Below are 16,014 nucleotides of genomic sequence, written 5' to 3'. Positions count from 1 at the left end.
AAAATATCCGCTTGAGAGCATGCTCCTTGCAGAAATATTTTGGCCATTAAAGTCTCAATGTGTGGGTCCTGTGCTATATTTTAATGTCACTTTTATGTGATATACACTGAACTTAATTATTGCTTAATGCTTAGGTAATAAGTTTGCCTACTCGATTGTAAACACGTAGTGAATTACTGTAAAGGTGACACTCACAGTCTGTAATAGCCAGTAATAGGTGATCCGAGTATTCACATATACAAATTAATATTTAGATACCACCACTACTGAATATTCGGATATTCGGGTTCAGCCCTAGAGTTTTCATGGAAAACATGAAATTGTCAAGGTGACCTCAAACTTTTGAATGGTAGTGTATGTGTATAGGCACATCTGTATCTTTACTGTCTTGTCTGTGTAAACTTGTATTACAGTGGTACTTGTATTGTTTTCTTTTCCTGTTTTTATCCTTTTTCTCTGTTTTAGCTGTTTAAAAGCCTCCTGTGGACAGGTCTACACATTAGACACTGTGCATCTGGTGCTAATTGTTTGTTGCACTTAGGGCTGAGTACCGAACTTCGGTTCTTTAATGGCACCGACCGAAATGTTTCGGTAGTACTAATGAGTATCGAAAAAAGCCTCGTCTTTCGGTTCCATGTTCCGGTACTTATCACGTGATTATGATAAAGCAAACCTGTGATTGGCTGTAACATTACACGTGATTGCGGCAAGCCGGAAAAAAGCATGCTGCCCGTTCACAGACCGGTTTCACGTTAGGTACATTGAATTTACTGCAGTTGTTTAGCATGTCGTCGAAGTGGGAAAAGATGCCTCTGAGGTCTAAAACGTGGCTCTACTTTTGTAAAATGGACGCTGTAACAGGAGAACCTGTCTGCGGCTCTGCTCAGCACAATAACCACGGCAGTTCGGCCAATGCAGACAAAGTCTTTTATTCACCACACCGTCTCAATGTAAATAAAACAGTCTCTCTTCCTTGCCCGGCGCTACACCGGACCTCGTCCGGTAAACAGTCTCAACGTCCGCCGGTTCTCCTCCGGTAAACAGTCTCAGCGTCAGCCGGATCTCCACAGGATCTCGTTCGATAAGCTGCCCGCTCCACCGGACCTCGTCCTGTCCGCTGTCCTCCGCTCGTCCGTTCCCCCGTCCTCTCTGTCCGTCTGTCTTTTGTCCTCTGCTTCAGTCTGTCACTGCCGAGAGAATCAGGTGAGTCTAATTGGTGCCAGCTGCGCTAATTAACCTGTCGCTGGTTCCAACCCACTCTCCTCCACACCTCTCCCCTCTGCAGCTGAGCTCTCCCACGCCCATCGCCACAGACGCCAATAGTGCGCGGTGCAGTATATGCCAAAGCGGGTGGTAAACTCCATCTAAGGCTAAATACCGGCACGAGACCGATAGTCGACAAGTACCTTAAGGGAAAGTTGACAAGAACTTTGAAGAGAGAGTTCAAGAGGGTGTGAAACCGTTAAGAGGTAAACGGGTGGGGTCCGCGCAGTCCGCCCGGGAGATTCAACTCGGCGGGCCAGGGGCGGCCGCTCGGTGCGGGAGGATCCCCTCGCGGGACCTCTCACCGGGTGCGGGCCGTCCCCCGCCTGGCGCATTTCCTCCGCGGCGGTGCGCCGCGACCGGCTCCGGGTCGGCCAGGAAGGGTCCGGGGCCGAAGGTGGCTCAGAATGTACTGAACTGTACATTGCTTGCAAATGTTCTTTTGCACTGGAAATCACTGGAAAATTAAACTCAAGATGTGAAAAGTAATGTGTAATGCAATTTTCATTCTGTTAGAGTATATATTGTAAAACTGGTATAGAAAAAAGTATCGTTTAGGAACCGGTATCGAAGTGAAGGTATCGGAATTGGTACCGGTATCGAAACTTTTAGATTGATACCCAGCCCTAGTTGCACTTGCAGTGCTATTATGTCCATTTGAATGAAATGAAAGCAAAATCAGAATCAAATCAAATCAGTTTAAAGTATATGTATGGAAATGATAATGGGAGTAGTTTATTCATGCTGTGAATGGCTGGGAAGTTGATCATTTTGAAGTTTTATTCCATATTTGTGTGAGACTTCAGTAAAGATTGAGCGAGACAACAGCGACATACACTGTACTATACACAGAGCGTCAGTGCTGACAAGCTGTTAAGCCAATGGTGATCACAGCATGTCATCACTTTAGTTTCATCACTTTTCCTCTCCGTTGCTCTCTCCTCTTCTGTTTCTGCTGATCCCAGCATGCCTTTCCTCTCTTGTTTCCTCTTTCCATCCATCCCTCCGTCCGTTGTTCGCAGCACGGAACATTTTCATGTTTAGCATCTCTCTTTACTTACCCAATTTTTTTTGAAAATGTTACTGTTTAATCTCAATAGGGGATTCAGACATCCAAATTTGCAAAACATGTTTCTTTTCGCTGTCACGTCTTTATTCTTCAAACATTTTCTCCTAACTACCTCCCCAAGTCCCACAACCTTCTGTTCTTCTTTTGTGCGTCCCTGTACTCGTGTTGTTGTCATTCTGTGGTGTAATGAGAGTTGCTCTTGATTTGTACTGCGTAGTCTGTAAATATTTTAGATTTAAAAGACAAAACAGGAGTGTGAGTCGGTCAATAAAAAGGGCTGGCGCCAGATTTACCTTGGATTTCGTTTTTAGAAAATGTTTCTCCCAAACAGACTGTGATTTTTCCCCATTTTGCTGCAGAACATTCCTCTAAAATGCCGTAATGCTTCACATAGATCTTGTGTCATGCTGTTGCTTGGTGAATATAGTTTTGTTTGGTTTGTATCGCATTAGAGTTGCTATTTGGTCTTAATAGTATGTACAACTTTCATGTTGTTAGTCAATTCCAGACTGGTAGATTTAAGTGTTTCTGTTGTTAATACTCCATAAGTTGCATTTTCTCTGTTCATCATGGAGGTATTAATGGTCATTGGGGTTCCTCTATGAGCTCTACAATTTAATTTTAGTTGGATACAATGGATTATTTGTTTCATTTTTAAAGGTTGTTTTTATAGTTTTAATGTGAGTGTGTGTCAATTTTACGTAATTTTGTGTTATATTTTATACTATTTTAAACTATTTGGGTATTGGTCAACAGTCACAGTCTTATTTTCTTAATCACTGTCTAAGTTACCAAACAGAGCAATCAGGTGTTCTCATTCAAGTCACCTTTCTTCAGGGATGACTTGGATAACGTGGAGTGTTTCCTAATGTCGCTGTGAGAATAAGACTTGTTCTCAGGGACCAAGGCAACTGATGTGTTACCGTGGCTGAATTGCAGTTTAGCTGAACAAGGTTAGCAAACTATGTTGAGTATTCTGACTCTGTGTGCCTCCTATTTTGTCCTCTCATTCTCAAGAAAACAGAATTTAATCTAGGAGTGTTTTCCTTCTGTGGCAGCATTGACAGAAACCTTATCTCAAGCAGCTGGCATGTGAAAGTTTTAGATGGACAGAATGATGATGTGTGTGTGTGTGTGTGTGTGTGTGTGTGTGTGTGTGTGTGTGTGTGTGTATATATGTATATATGTATATATATATATATATATATATATATACACCGGGCTTTGCAAAAGTTCTGTTACACGGTTTCATGATCTTTAGAGACGTTTACATGTCAGAGTGAAAAATTCCATTAAATAAACTCAAAGCTCTACCTTTTAGGCAGGTGTCATTAACACGAATTTGTTTTCCGGTGAAGTTGTATCAAGATGGAAGTCAAAAGAGTTGAGATATCTGCTCTCCTTCATGCTGGTCACAACAAGTCTGACAGAGCCAAGCAGCTGAACATCAGCCGGATGACCGTCTACAGAGTCGAGGAGAGGCTCAAGAATGGTGAAGATCTTTCAGTGATCTTTCAAGAATGGTGAAGACCTGAAAGATCTTCACCATTCTTTAGCCTCTCCGCGACTCTGGACGGTCATCCGGCTGATGTTCAGCATGAAGGAGAGCAGATATCTCAATTCTTTTGACTTCCATCTTGATACAACTTCACTGGAGAAAAAAAATTGTATTAATGACACCTGCCTATATGGTAGAACTTTCAGTTTATTTAATGGAATTTTTCACTCTGACATGTAAACGTCTCTAAAGATCATGAAACCGAGTGTAACAGAACTTTTGCAAAGCCCGGTGTGTATATATATATATATATATATATATATATATATATATGTATACTTGCACTTAAAGGTGCATAGATAGATAGATAGATATAGAAACTCAAAAGAAGGTCATATCTTAAACTTGGAGTACACTGAGGTACAGAGGTACATTTACAGTGGAGCTGAGTTAGTAAGTAAAGATATAGACACTTAAATAAACAAGAAAAGCACTCAGACAGCACAGTACAAATATAAAATGTTGCTCAAATTTGGCTCGATGAGTGAAGTATGATGTATACACACTGCAACAATGATTAATGCACTTTCAGATGTTTTCATGTGCAGCACGAGTTAAACTTAAAGTCCTCTGTGTGACTTTTTATTCATCCGACTCATCAGTTGTCTTTGGGTATAAGTTTCCCATCTCTGCTAGACATTTCATGTGACTTTCACCTTCCCTTTCACTATCATTGTGTTACTGTTTTCAAAATCTCCTCTAAGCAGCAACATACAAACCAAAAATGCGAAATGTTAAAGATTTGAAGTTTCCACTAAGACAAACATGGTTGTTTGGTTGAATTAGTCATTTTATTGCCAGTGCACACCTCACCTCTGTGCAAATATTCACCAAAACAATTTTCCCATCAGTATTACTATTTTTCAGTTCCACCATTGCAGCGTTCTGAGCTTCGCGTCACACAAGTTGATCGTTATTGGGCAAAAAAACATTAAACAAATATATATATACTGTATAATAGCAGAATGATGAAGTGCAGTCTCCATTTCTGAAGCGCTGCCACATCTGGCTGAGCGAGACTAGTCTGCAGTTTGTGCTGATCCTGACAAACTTGAAATAATTTTACAGTGTGACCAATATGCATGAATGCAAAATCTATGAAAAACCTCTCATTCTTTTTAAGGAATTCATCTCCCAGCCAATAAAAAATGTCTGTCGCCTCCGTTTGAAAACCAGTTTCAGCTGTAACCCAAAGAAAATCAGCTTTGAGATGTGTAAATGACAGTTGTGGGTCTTTATTTGTGCTTTTATTGCATTTCCTCTGGAGAAAGTTGTGCTTGCTAATCAGATTCCAAAGTCAGCAAGCCAAATCCAGATGCTGTCATATGTCCAAGCCTCACTGCCACCCTGGTAGCTGAATGTTTTCACATATGGGTCTATGTTTTACGCCAAACATGCAAATCAAGTCAGCTCCTTTTTTAAATGTTTGTCACAACTTGCTTAATGAACCAGTGTTTGCTTTATGCGGTTTCTGTGGCCTAGCAGTGGGTTGTCTTGTCCATGTCTTGTGGCCAAGCGTCCTTTTGTTGAGATAAAACATTTTCTTTTGACATCCTTAACTTTTCACACATGCTCAACATTCACTGGAGTTGCACCCAGACTGTGGTACAGTAACGTATTATTCTGACTCAGTCATACAAGCATTTAAGCAGATCCAACCTGTTAATGTCAGTAAAGCATTAGCTCTCATTGTCTCCTTCAGTTTCCCTTTAAATTTAAAAAGACTGACTGGTGGAAGTAATTATAACAATGTCTCCTGTGGTTTGTATCTAAGTGATTTTTTCATCTGAAGTACGATTTAATTATCAGTCTGTTCTATCATATCAAAATGATTAGATGATCCCAATGAAACACACTTCTTCTGAATATTGTACAAAATTAAATTTAATTAAAGAAATTAAATTAACAAAATTCTTCCGAGTGATGGTTTGCAATTAAGTGAAATTAACTGTTTCATACTTTAAATTAGGCATATGTTAACAATTTGTTCACATAAAATCATTTCTAAAATGTTGAATTAATTGGCACTTTAGAGACTAGGAGGCCCTGTGTGACAGTAATGCTATCTTATGTCTCTGTAAAGTAATTTTATTTACTAAACTCTCATATATATCAACAGGTAATATTACTATTGACAGCAGTTTCCCCTCAGGAATAGGCTTTTTTCCTGATTCCTTATGTAGTTGACTTACATTGTAATTGTTAGTTTGATTGTAAATGTTACCAAATGACTTTACAACACAGTACATCCTATTTCACATAAACACTTTCAGGCTGCGTCAGTTTGTCTGTCTGCTTTTCATGTTTGCTACATAGAGAGCCGTGGCTCCAAATCAGCTGCTTCAGCATAAGGCCCAGCACTCCCAGCCTCCGCTACAGCCGCAAGCCAAGCCCCAGCTTCTGGCCCAGCATCAGCAGCCCTCAGCGGGCAGGAGATCCCACCGCACCCTGCCCAAGGACCAAACCCAGCTTCTGTCGCTGCAGCACGACCACAGACACAGGGACAGAGAGAGGCAGAGGCAGAGAGAGACGACTGTGGCAGCTGTCCAGAAGCTAACAGCTAATAGTGGGAACCCTGCTGCTGCTGCTGCCGCTGCTGCCTCGCCCAGCCGCCCTGCAAACAGCCAGCGCTCAGCGGTAAACCCTGCCTTCCTCCTCCGTCTGCCACCTTTCAACACTTCCACACTGTCCGTCCTTCTGTCTGTCGTTCTAACTTTTTTGTCATTATTATTGAGTTTAATTATTGTATGTATTATCAGTTCTGTTATTTTTAGTCCATCCTTCCCCTTCCTTTCTCACAATTTGTCCACTTCATGACTTGCTGGACCTATTTTATCTGAAAGTCACAAGATGTGGCGGAAGTAAATTTAACCACTTAGTTCAAAACATAACGGAAACAAAAAGCTCAGTGTGGTAGTCACCTGTGGGAACATCCTGCCTGCAACAGCTTTTCATTTATTGACCTAAATGTGAGAAGTCTACTCACATATGGAGTTCATATTTGAAGCTGTGATGATTTTATCAGCCTCAGATATTTTTTGATGTAAATGCGCAATGACAGATGCAGATTTCTTGTGCAGGGTGACAGCTTGTGGTTTCTGCCCTCTGTTCTTATCACAGTAGCTAAACCGCATAAGGAATATCAACAGGAGTGTCACTTTCAGAAGTACGCATGTTCAAACAGCCGTCAGAAGGATGGCTGTGGTTTTTGAAAAAAACTGTGTTGCAGCATATTTTTCTCATGAATTACCATAGAAGTTTTTGACAGAACAGATTATGCAGGAGGCAGATGCTGATGTAGAAAACAGCATTAGTGAGAAAAGTAATATTCACACACTCCGGATCATTATATTGAGTCAAAAGAGAAGTTTAGAGTCCAGTGGAATCTTTGTGGGGTTCAAACATGGATATAACGGTTGTAAAAATAGGATTGCAGTCATTTCTTCCCACAAAATTTTATCTGAAACACTGAATCAGCAAACATCAGGCCTCCAAAGGTGATGTGTCACAGCTGCTTTGCATCAGTCTCCACAGTCTCACACATACCTTGTCATTGTTAGGTGACCTGTCTAACAATAGAAACGCTTCAGTATATTGTAGCATGGTACAGTTGTGTTTAAAGTAGTATGTGCTACTTGACCATACTGATAAAATCTGAAGTGATTTGAAGAAGATTTTTTAGAATGCAAAATTATGTTTTTTGTAGTGCTTATAAAGAGAAGTTATCTGCTTTATTTTTAATGTTAACATGGTGAACAAAAGAATAGATACTATTACTGGTGTAATGAAATGCCACTCAACAGCATCAGAAATTGGAGCTTCCACAAAAAAGTCATACACTTCAGTCAGCAATTATAAAACAGAAAATTAGGATTCTGACCTTCATTCTAACCTCATTTAGATTATTCGCTTAAATGATAGACTACATCAGCCTATATAAAGTTAAAGACACTCAGAAATGAGTCTGTCTTATGTGTGTTGTATGTTTTAGATGGACTTCCAGGAATCAAACTTAGCCAGGTTGCTTTTGGCTGCCGGCCTGCCCAGCCAGATGCACTCGAGGCTGGGCTCTGGAAGCAGCTCTAGTCCTTGTACCCCGGCCATGCAGAGAGCTCACTTTAGCCAGGTATACACGCTTTCATCACACTTGTGCACTATTTTTCAACTCCAGTGATTAAAAGTGTAAATGCCACTTGCTGTCACAAATGTCCATGAGCTGCCCTCTTTGTTGTTTCCCAGAATGCCAACCTTCGCTCCAGTCGAGATGCCCATCACAGCAGCTCTATGTCAGACATGGCCCTCTCGCCCTTGTCCCCATTTGCCCCCTGTCCCCAACTGACAGTGTCTTCTGGGACTCTGTGGAGACTCCACCTAAAGTGAGTATCGTCTGTTCTCTTAGCACCTGAATAACACCTCAGGTTACAGCCCCAACAGGTTTGGTGACTGACGGGCATGAATGAGGCATAAATTGAACTGATGTCTGTTTTGTTTTGGTGCCTGCCGTCAAAAGAGGAAGTTGTTGTTATTGTCATGCCAGTCACAGGGTGCAGACTGTATCACATGAGCATGGCATAATGTGTGCGCTGAGCATCTTGTATTCAGGTCATAGCGGGCTGAGGAAGTGGTACACTGTGGATGTGGAGGAAGTGTGCGTGTTTTACCTCAAGATCTGCTACGAAGTGCCCCTAACTAAACGCATATTTGTCCCAAACATGCCGCAGAAACACATCGTTCATTCTGCTCTCTCCAGCTAACACCACAGCTCCCCTGCTACGTGTTTTACAAAGACAATATGCTGTTATGTGTTTACCAACAGAACACCATATGGAGTTGATAAAACAACTAATAACTACTACAGAGAGAGGAGGGGAGCCCAATAAAGCTGTTTGTTTGCCGTGTTATGTTGTCGTGCTAACAGGAGGCCATATGGAGTCGATAGAGCAGTTAGTAACTCAATACTCTCTCTTGCGGTGTGGTGAATGAAGCCTAAACCAATGGGGTGGCAGTGAAAATGTTAACTTAAGGGGATCAACAACTCTAAAGTGTGACACAGCAAAGCCAGAAATGAGTGACTTTCCACTTTTTAATATCTGTTTCAAGCTGAATATGATCAAGCTTTGAGAACTTTTTTTTTCTTTACAAATCGCTTCTCAGGGTTTATAGTGCTCTCTCTAAAAACATTCTCATATGTGCACCACCAGTAGTAGGAAGCAAGCAGCAGACACCCAGCTCGCTGTGGGTGTGTTCAGCGGAGCTTCATGCAGGATGTGGGCAACTTGTCAGAAAGATGGTTGGTATTCCCACAGCTCTCTTCCTGCTCTGCCGGGTGTGTCTTCCTCTCTGTGACTGAATCATATGACCCAGGAGATGAGAGGGCAAAAGGTCAACCAGCTGGCTCTTAGGGATGAGAGTTAGAGAAGAATCCGATGTTGAAGATTTGCAGTTGAAAAAAACAATACCTTGCAACACTTGTATTGTTCAATCTTGGACTGATTTCATGATAGATGTTAAAATCAGTCTGAAAAGATTGAAAAATACCCCTGATTCATTATATTTCCACACTGCATGTAGGATTTGGACATGAATTTGATGCGTTTAGAGGAGTAACAGTGAAAAGTTAAGAAAAAAGCAACGCCAAGTGGTCTCATTAGATTCTCTGTAATAAATATCTCCCAATGGGTTATTAAAGATTTTATTGCACCGTGCTCCACAGCCTTTCAGGCACTGTAAATAACTTTCTATAACAGTTCAAACTCTGTTTGGCTGGATGTAAGATGCTTGTAAAGAGCTCTTTATGAAAAGTGAACAAGCAATGAAAGAGCTGAGATTATGATCCTTGTATGTTGTTATTTAGTCTGTAAACTGAGTTTCTTTTGTGTTTTCCAGGTTCCAGAACGCACTACCTCAAAGTTTTACTGCAGAGAACTGGTGATGGGACACAGCGGGCCGCTTCAAGGTAAAACCACCACTACTTGATATAATATACATACACTACCTTTTCACAGTTTTGGGGTCACCCAGAGACTTTCATGTTTTCCATGAAAGCTCACACTTTCATTCATGTGCTAACATAACTGCACAAAGGTTTTCTAATCATCAGTTAGCCTTTAACATAACTCCACAAAGGTTTTCTAATCATCAGTTAGCCTTTCAACACCATTAGCTAACACAATGTAGCATTAGCAACACAAGAGTGAATAGTTGCTGGGAAATGTTCCTCTGTACCCCTATGGAGATATTCCATTAAAAATCAGCCGTTTCCAGCTAGACATAGTCATTTACCACAAAACAATGTCCAGACTAGAATTCTGGTTAATGTTATCGTTCATTAAAAAAACAGCCTTTCTTTCAAAAATAAAGACATTTCTAAGTGTTCCAAACTTTGATCAGTAGTGTACATAGGGATGTCTTTAGAAACTGACATTTTTGTACAAAGTTGATACCAGATTTCTGGAAACTTGAGATTACTTCATTTTAGTATATAGTACCCATAAACTGTATATCAAAGATGAGCGTAAGTGACCACAGCATCGCATATTGGTTTGTGGACTACAGTGCAGAAACCACAAGTTTGGCATTTGGCTGTCACCATTTTTTATTTTTTATTTTTAAATTGGACATTGGGTGAATGTAAGTACTCAAGGATGCTACTCTTGGCGATCTGGTAGCCACCTTTAAATCACAAGGTAGCCCTGCTCAAAATAAAAGCTGCTATATTTAGTTTTAGAAGGGTGCTCTATTCATAAAGCCTTGAATCTGTAACCAGTAACTCACAAGTAAAATGTTTACCGAGATTAAAAAAAAAAAATCTGCTAAAAAGAAGAGTCATTTTCAAGTAGATTTAAAAAAAAAAATCGGACTGATTTTTGCAGTCAAACGAGTCACCCCCTGATGGCTGTTAAAAAGAATACACGTTTAAGTCGCTCCCACTTTGGTTTCACTTTTAAGACCCCTCAGAAGTCATCCAGCAGATATGTCTAAAGTGAAAAAACTCACTGTTCCTCCTAAAGACCAAACAACAGACGACCAAAGTTAGCATCTAGCCAGTGAACATACTGGAGTATTTAGCATCTGAAAAGCCAGATAGTTTCAGAGCAAAACTGAGAGTGAATATTGAACGTACCTTCAACTGATGGGTAGAAATGCAACACTCTAAATGAGTGCAAATGTTGCTCCCATAGCTCCTAGTGTACGTCAACTATTTTACACTAAATTAGACAACTTTATTTAATGATAATATGTCAGCCTTCTGTTAGAGGTTGTTGTAATAACCTCAAGTATTAAAACTTTTACTTATTTATTTATTTATTTGCTTAAAGTAAAATGTTTAAAAGTCTTATCACCTTATTTTTGTGCCTTGCTTAATATTCATTTCTTTTTTTTGAAATTTATTGCTCAAAATACACAGCTAGCTTTTGACTTCTTGAACTTAACCTGCATCAACTGAGCTGGTAGCCTAAAGCTTTGTATTTTTAAGATACAAAACATCTGTCTGTCCTTTAATTGGAAGCATTGGATGCCCCAATAACATTAGTCTTAAGTAGAATCAGAATGTACATATGTTATTTGTTATCCTTGCTATTGTAACCATGCTATAAGCAAGCAACTCTTTAACACAGTTATTCTTTCAGCTAGAGTGAACCTTATTTATTGTCAGGGCTTCTATCACTCTACAACCCCAGTATATCAGCACGCATCATTATAGAAGAGCCAGTCATGGTAGATCAGATTAGTTTAGCTTGGATAATTACTTTCAATTAAATGAAAATAATGTGAGGAAATTGGGTCATTTCAAGAGGCAGCGTGAAGGATATACTCAAGATTAGGACTCATAGATGTGTATAATGTTGAACACAATGCCACCTCCCCAGCTGAACCTCTTGATTTTTAACTCGTCATCTGTGACACTGTCTGCGTGTCTCTCTCTCCATCTAGTGGCAGTCCAGTGTCCATAACAGAAAAAAGTGGAAGATCTCATGGAATCTCCTCACCGAGCAGCAACCACCCAGGTCTGTACGCCTTAACTCAGAGCCTCACTTGTTTAGTCGTGCTGTTTTCTGTCTTATAAAAATTAATATAGACTGTCAAACTCTATAAAATGGAAGTTGTGTCACCTCTTGTAGGTCTCCCAAGTCAGCATTTGTTTTAATTAACTTGTTGCCTTGTTTATTACCTATTGAAACCAATGGAATTCTTCTTCTTATCATTATTATTATTATTATGATGTTACTTGTCTTATTTACTTTTCTTTTGACCCCCTAAGCATACACGAAAAAGCATGAAAATACACACACATCAGGACCGGTGAAAAATTTGATATTTTAGGGGAATGGCACACGTGTATGCCAAAATGGCTCACAGCGCCTCCTGGAATATTATGAAAATTCAGCTCCCAGACCGCGTTTCACCTGGAGCTACGAAACTTGATTCACATATATAACTGCTCAGGACGCACAAAAAAACCTCTTGCACCATTACCCATAATCCAACAGGAAGTCGTCCATTTTGAATTATGAGTCATATTTTGGAGAATTTGTGCACTGCATGTACTGACAATGCTTTTTTTGTTTGACATTTTTTGCACATTGTTTTTCACATCTTCAGAGTTTTCAGTATATTTAGTGCCTCTGCAAATAAATTCTGTGCTTAATGTTTTATGTTCAGCATATGATATGTGGTTATAATGTGACTGTAGCTGTTAGAACAACATCATTTCCTGCAAAGGATCAAAGAAAGTATTCGAGCTATTTTAGCCCTGCAGAAACTTTTTAGTCCTGTTAAATCAGAAGCACAAGTGTTCATACAACAAAGCAGTGTCCAGCATTCAGAATGTGGTGCAGTTGTAGATGATTCAGAGAAGTGCATACATGCATATATATATATATATATTATATATATTATATATTATATATATTAACTTTTGTTTATTTGATTTGATTTATTTGAATTTGAATGATTGTCTTTTTTCTTTTCTTTCAATTTGGGGCCAAATTAGAGATCCAATTACCCTAATGTTTGTAATTTTTGTATTGTGTAAGGAAAACCCACACTAACACGGAAAGAACATAGAATAAGCACGGAAACATATGGTGGTGTTTTATGTGGCTGTAGTGGTAAACACTGAGCATACATGCTGCCCTTTGAAGGAGAATAGGGGAGAGAAAGGCAAAAAGGGTTACCCTTTTGCGTCCTACCGCCTCACCTCTCCACTCACCCTGTTTACAGAGGGGTGAGTGGAGGAGTGAGGCTCCAGGAGGTGCATGGGAAAGTGAAGAAATGGGAGACGTTAGAAGGAAGGGAAAGAAAGGCAGAGGCAAAGCTACTGTGTTTCATCACACGAACATGAGGAGGCTCCACCTTCTGTCGCTGCACACTTGGTTTGTGTGAGCATCTCCAGCTGCCGTTCTTCTTCTTCCTTTTCTTCTTTCTCATTCTTTTCTTCCTTTTCCATCCTTTGCAGCTCTTTCTTCTCTTCTTTTCTTTTTTTTTTTGCTGCTTTCCTCTTCTCCTCTTTTTCTTTCAGTTTCTTCATTTCTTTTCTTTCTTTTGCATTGTCTCCTCCTGGAGTTCAGTGTTGATGACCTCCATGTTCTTCAGTCTTCTCTTGAGGGGTTTGTACTTTACCTCCATTTCTTTGGTAGCCTCTCGGAGATCTTGGTTCTTTATCTCTGTTTCATTAATTTGTTCTTGAGGTCTTCGTTTGTCTTTCCGAGTTTTTGTTCGCTCTTGGAGCATTTGTGTGTTGTCTCCCATTTCTTTGATAGTCTTTCTTGAGGCATTTATTCGTTACCTTGATTTCTTGTAGGCATTTAGGAGGCGTTTGTTCGGTACCTATCATTTCTTTGTTGTCATTTGGAGGCGTTGTTCATTACCTCCATTTCTCAGTGACTCTCCTGAGGGCGTTTGCTGTAGGCCTGAAGAAGGTCGTCCTGACTCGATTTTTTTTTTTGCTGTCGCTGTGGACTTGATTGAGCAGTTGCACATTTTCTGCTAGGAGATCACTCATTTGTTTCTCCATCTCTTCAGTTTGTCCTCCAGCTTAAATAATCTGGTCTTGGTAGGCACAGCCGCCATTCTTCTTTCTCAGTAGGACGACGCCTGCTATTCTAGTGGCCACCACGGTGAGGAGGGTTCCAACCCACCATGGCCCTCTTGCGTTGTTTCTTGTGCCATTTCATAGTGAATCAAATAAGTAGACATATATAAACAACAGATCGTTAAACTTCTGAGGATGTTTTGGGTTTTTAGTCGTTGCTGTTCTCGGACTGTCGGAGGTTCGTAGCTTTTTTTAGGTGGACATGCGTGGGACAGCCGAGCTGGCAAGGATGCGAGGACCTGACCAATGCTTCCTGCAGCTTTAATTTGTTTGTGGTTTCTTCAATACAATAAAAATGTAATTATATAGACAAACTTTTCGAGATGTAAAGTAACAGTGTTACTTCTGTGATGACTAGCCTGCAGTGACTCTGTTTTGTTTTCTATAAGTATCATGGGTACAGTTCAAATGTTGTTTTCACACGGATGTGGCACTGATGTGGTCATGCATGTGTGAGACTAAATGTTTCATATTTGCCTACACAGCCAACAAACATATGCCTAACCTGATAAAAGACACAGGCAACAAGGTGCATGCAGCTAGAGTTAGAAGTAGGTAAAGAGAAACCAGCTTCAGCATAGAACTGGTGCAAAAAGTTATATGCTAATTGAATCATTGAGAAAGTTTCACTTCAGTTCAGTTCTGTTAGCTCCTAAATACATTTCCCTCGTGTTTAAATAATGTACTGCGAACGACTGACGTGTCTTTATTTTCAGTTTACTGTCAGCTGTAGCTTAGTTGCATGATTAGCAGATGTAAAAACCACTTAAACACCTTGATGCCTATTTTCACATATTCACATCATACCACTTTCATGCAGACTGCAGCCAAGATAGCATGTCCATTCCCCCAATGCCTGTTTGTGCATATTCAATACGTACCTCGGAACCTTTTGCAAGCACTGGTTTCTCATAGAACTGGTCGGAGAAGGACCTAATTATTATATATATGTTATTATTTTTACATATCTGTTCTATGTGTAATAGAGAAATTAACAAATTCCACTGATTTATTATCAGCTGGAAAGCAAACCACACTTTTTATGTAATTGGAAATAAGTTCCGGAGTCAAAGCGTTAATTTAGGGGATGGCATTGGACTCTAGTATCGTCACAGTAACCAAGGCAAACTCAACATATCCAAGACACCAGAAAGAGAGAACAGTCACGATTAAAGACTCAACTTCTTGATAAAGTAATCTTAAAGGTTGTTGCTAGAGGTACGGACCCGTAGCCTGTGGACTACGGATACGGCACTTGCCATTTGCCAATCAGATATGCGAGATCTGGTAACGTAACTCCTGGTAGACGCTAGCAGTATGGACCCGTAGCATCGGTTACTATAGGTACGGAACCCTAAACCTGACCCTAACACTAACCTAACCTTAACCTTTGCTTACCTTTCAACAGTTTCCAGTGGTTAGCAGCTTCTTGACTCGCGAGACTCGCGTACGGGTCCGTATCTGTCTGGCAAATGGAAAGTGCCGTACCGTAGCCTGTGGGCTACGGATACGGGTCCGTATCTGTAGACACTACCAATCTAACCCTTAAGCTGCAGTCAATTCCAGCCGTTTTCAGTACAAAAATCAGCTAATATTCTATTCTTAAATAAAAAATTACGAAAATACGGGGATTATTGGCGGGCATCGCGAGGTGCATTTCCTTGAAAACGACGAATTCGGGGATTTTATATACGACTTCAGGACATGTTTTGGACAAAATAGTTTACTGGCTTGTGTCATCTGGATGTAAAGGTTGGATTATGGCGTTTTTTGTGGAATCTTTTTTCCTGTGTGTAATAAATGAACCCGGAAATGTGAGTCGCGCTGTGTGCGTTGAAGCCGTGTATAGAGAACGGATGGATGAATATTCGTTTTGTCGGACAAATGTGTTTTTCTCACCCGCTGTGGTAATCGCATCTGAAAGTGGTTTTATACGGCGGGATTCATGAGAATTAAGCTTTCCATCGGCGTATAGTGTTTGTATAATCGCGTTTGCAGCCGTCGGAATTCTTGAATTCCTATGCAAAT

General features: G+C 40.3%; 1 protein-coding gene across 1 annotated transcript in view; it reads left to right on the top strand.

The window, feature by feature from the left end:
• Positions 1-16,014, top strand: part of LOC110968584 (mitogen-activated protein kinase kinase kinase kinase 4-like) — a 100,383-nt gene that overhangs the window by 45,900 nt on the left and 38,469 nt on the right. Inside the window, 7 exon segments of the mRNA XM_051954958.1 lie at positions 6,207-6,527; positions 7,882-8,016; positions 8,130-8,208; positions 8,211-8,266; positions 9,777-9,828; positions 9,831-9,846; positions 11,826-11,899. Coding sequence (XP_051810918.1) covers positions 6,207-6,527; positions 7,882-8,016; positions 8,130-8,208; positions 8,211-8,266; positions 9,777-9,828; positions 9,831-9,846; positions 11,826-11,899 — 733 coding nt within the window.

Source organism: Acanthochromis polyacanthus, chromosome 10 (assembly GCF_021347895.1).
Source record: "Acanthochromis polyacanthus isolate Apoly-LR-REF ecotype Palm Island chromosome 10, KAUST_Apoly_ChrSc, whole genome shotgun sequence".
NCBI lineage: Eukaryota > Metazoa > Chordata > Actinopteri > Pomacentridae > Acanthochromis > Acanthochromis polyacanthus.
The sequence above is the reverse complement of the archived record's forward strand: the minus strand, read 5'-3'. Positions and strand labels throughout refer to the sequence as shown.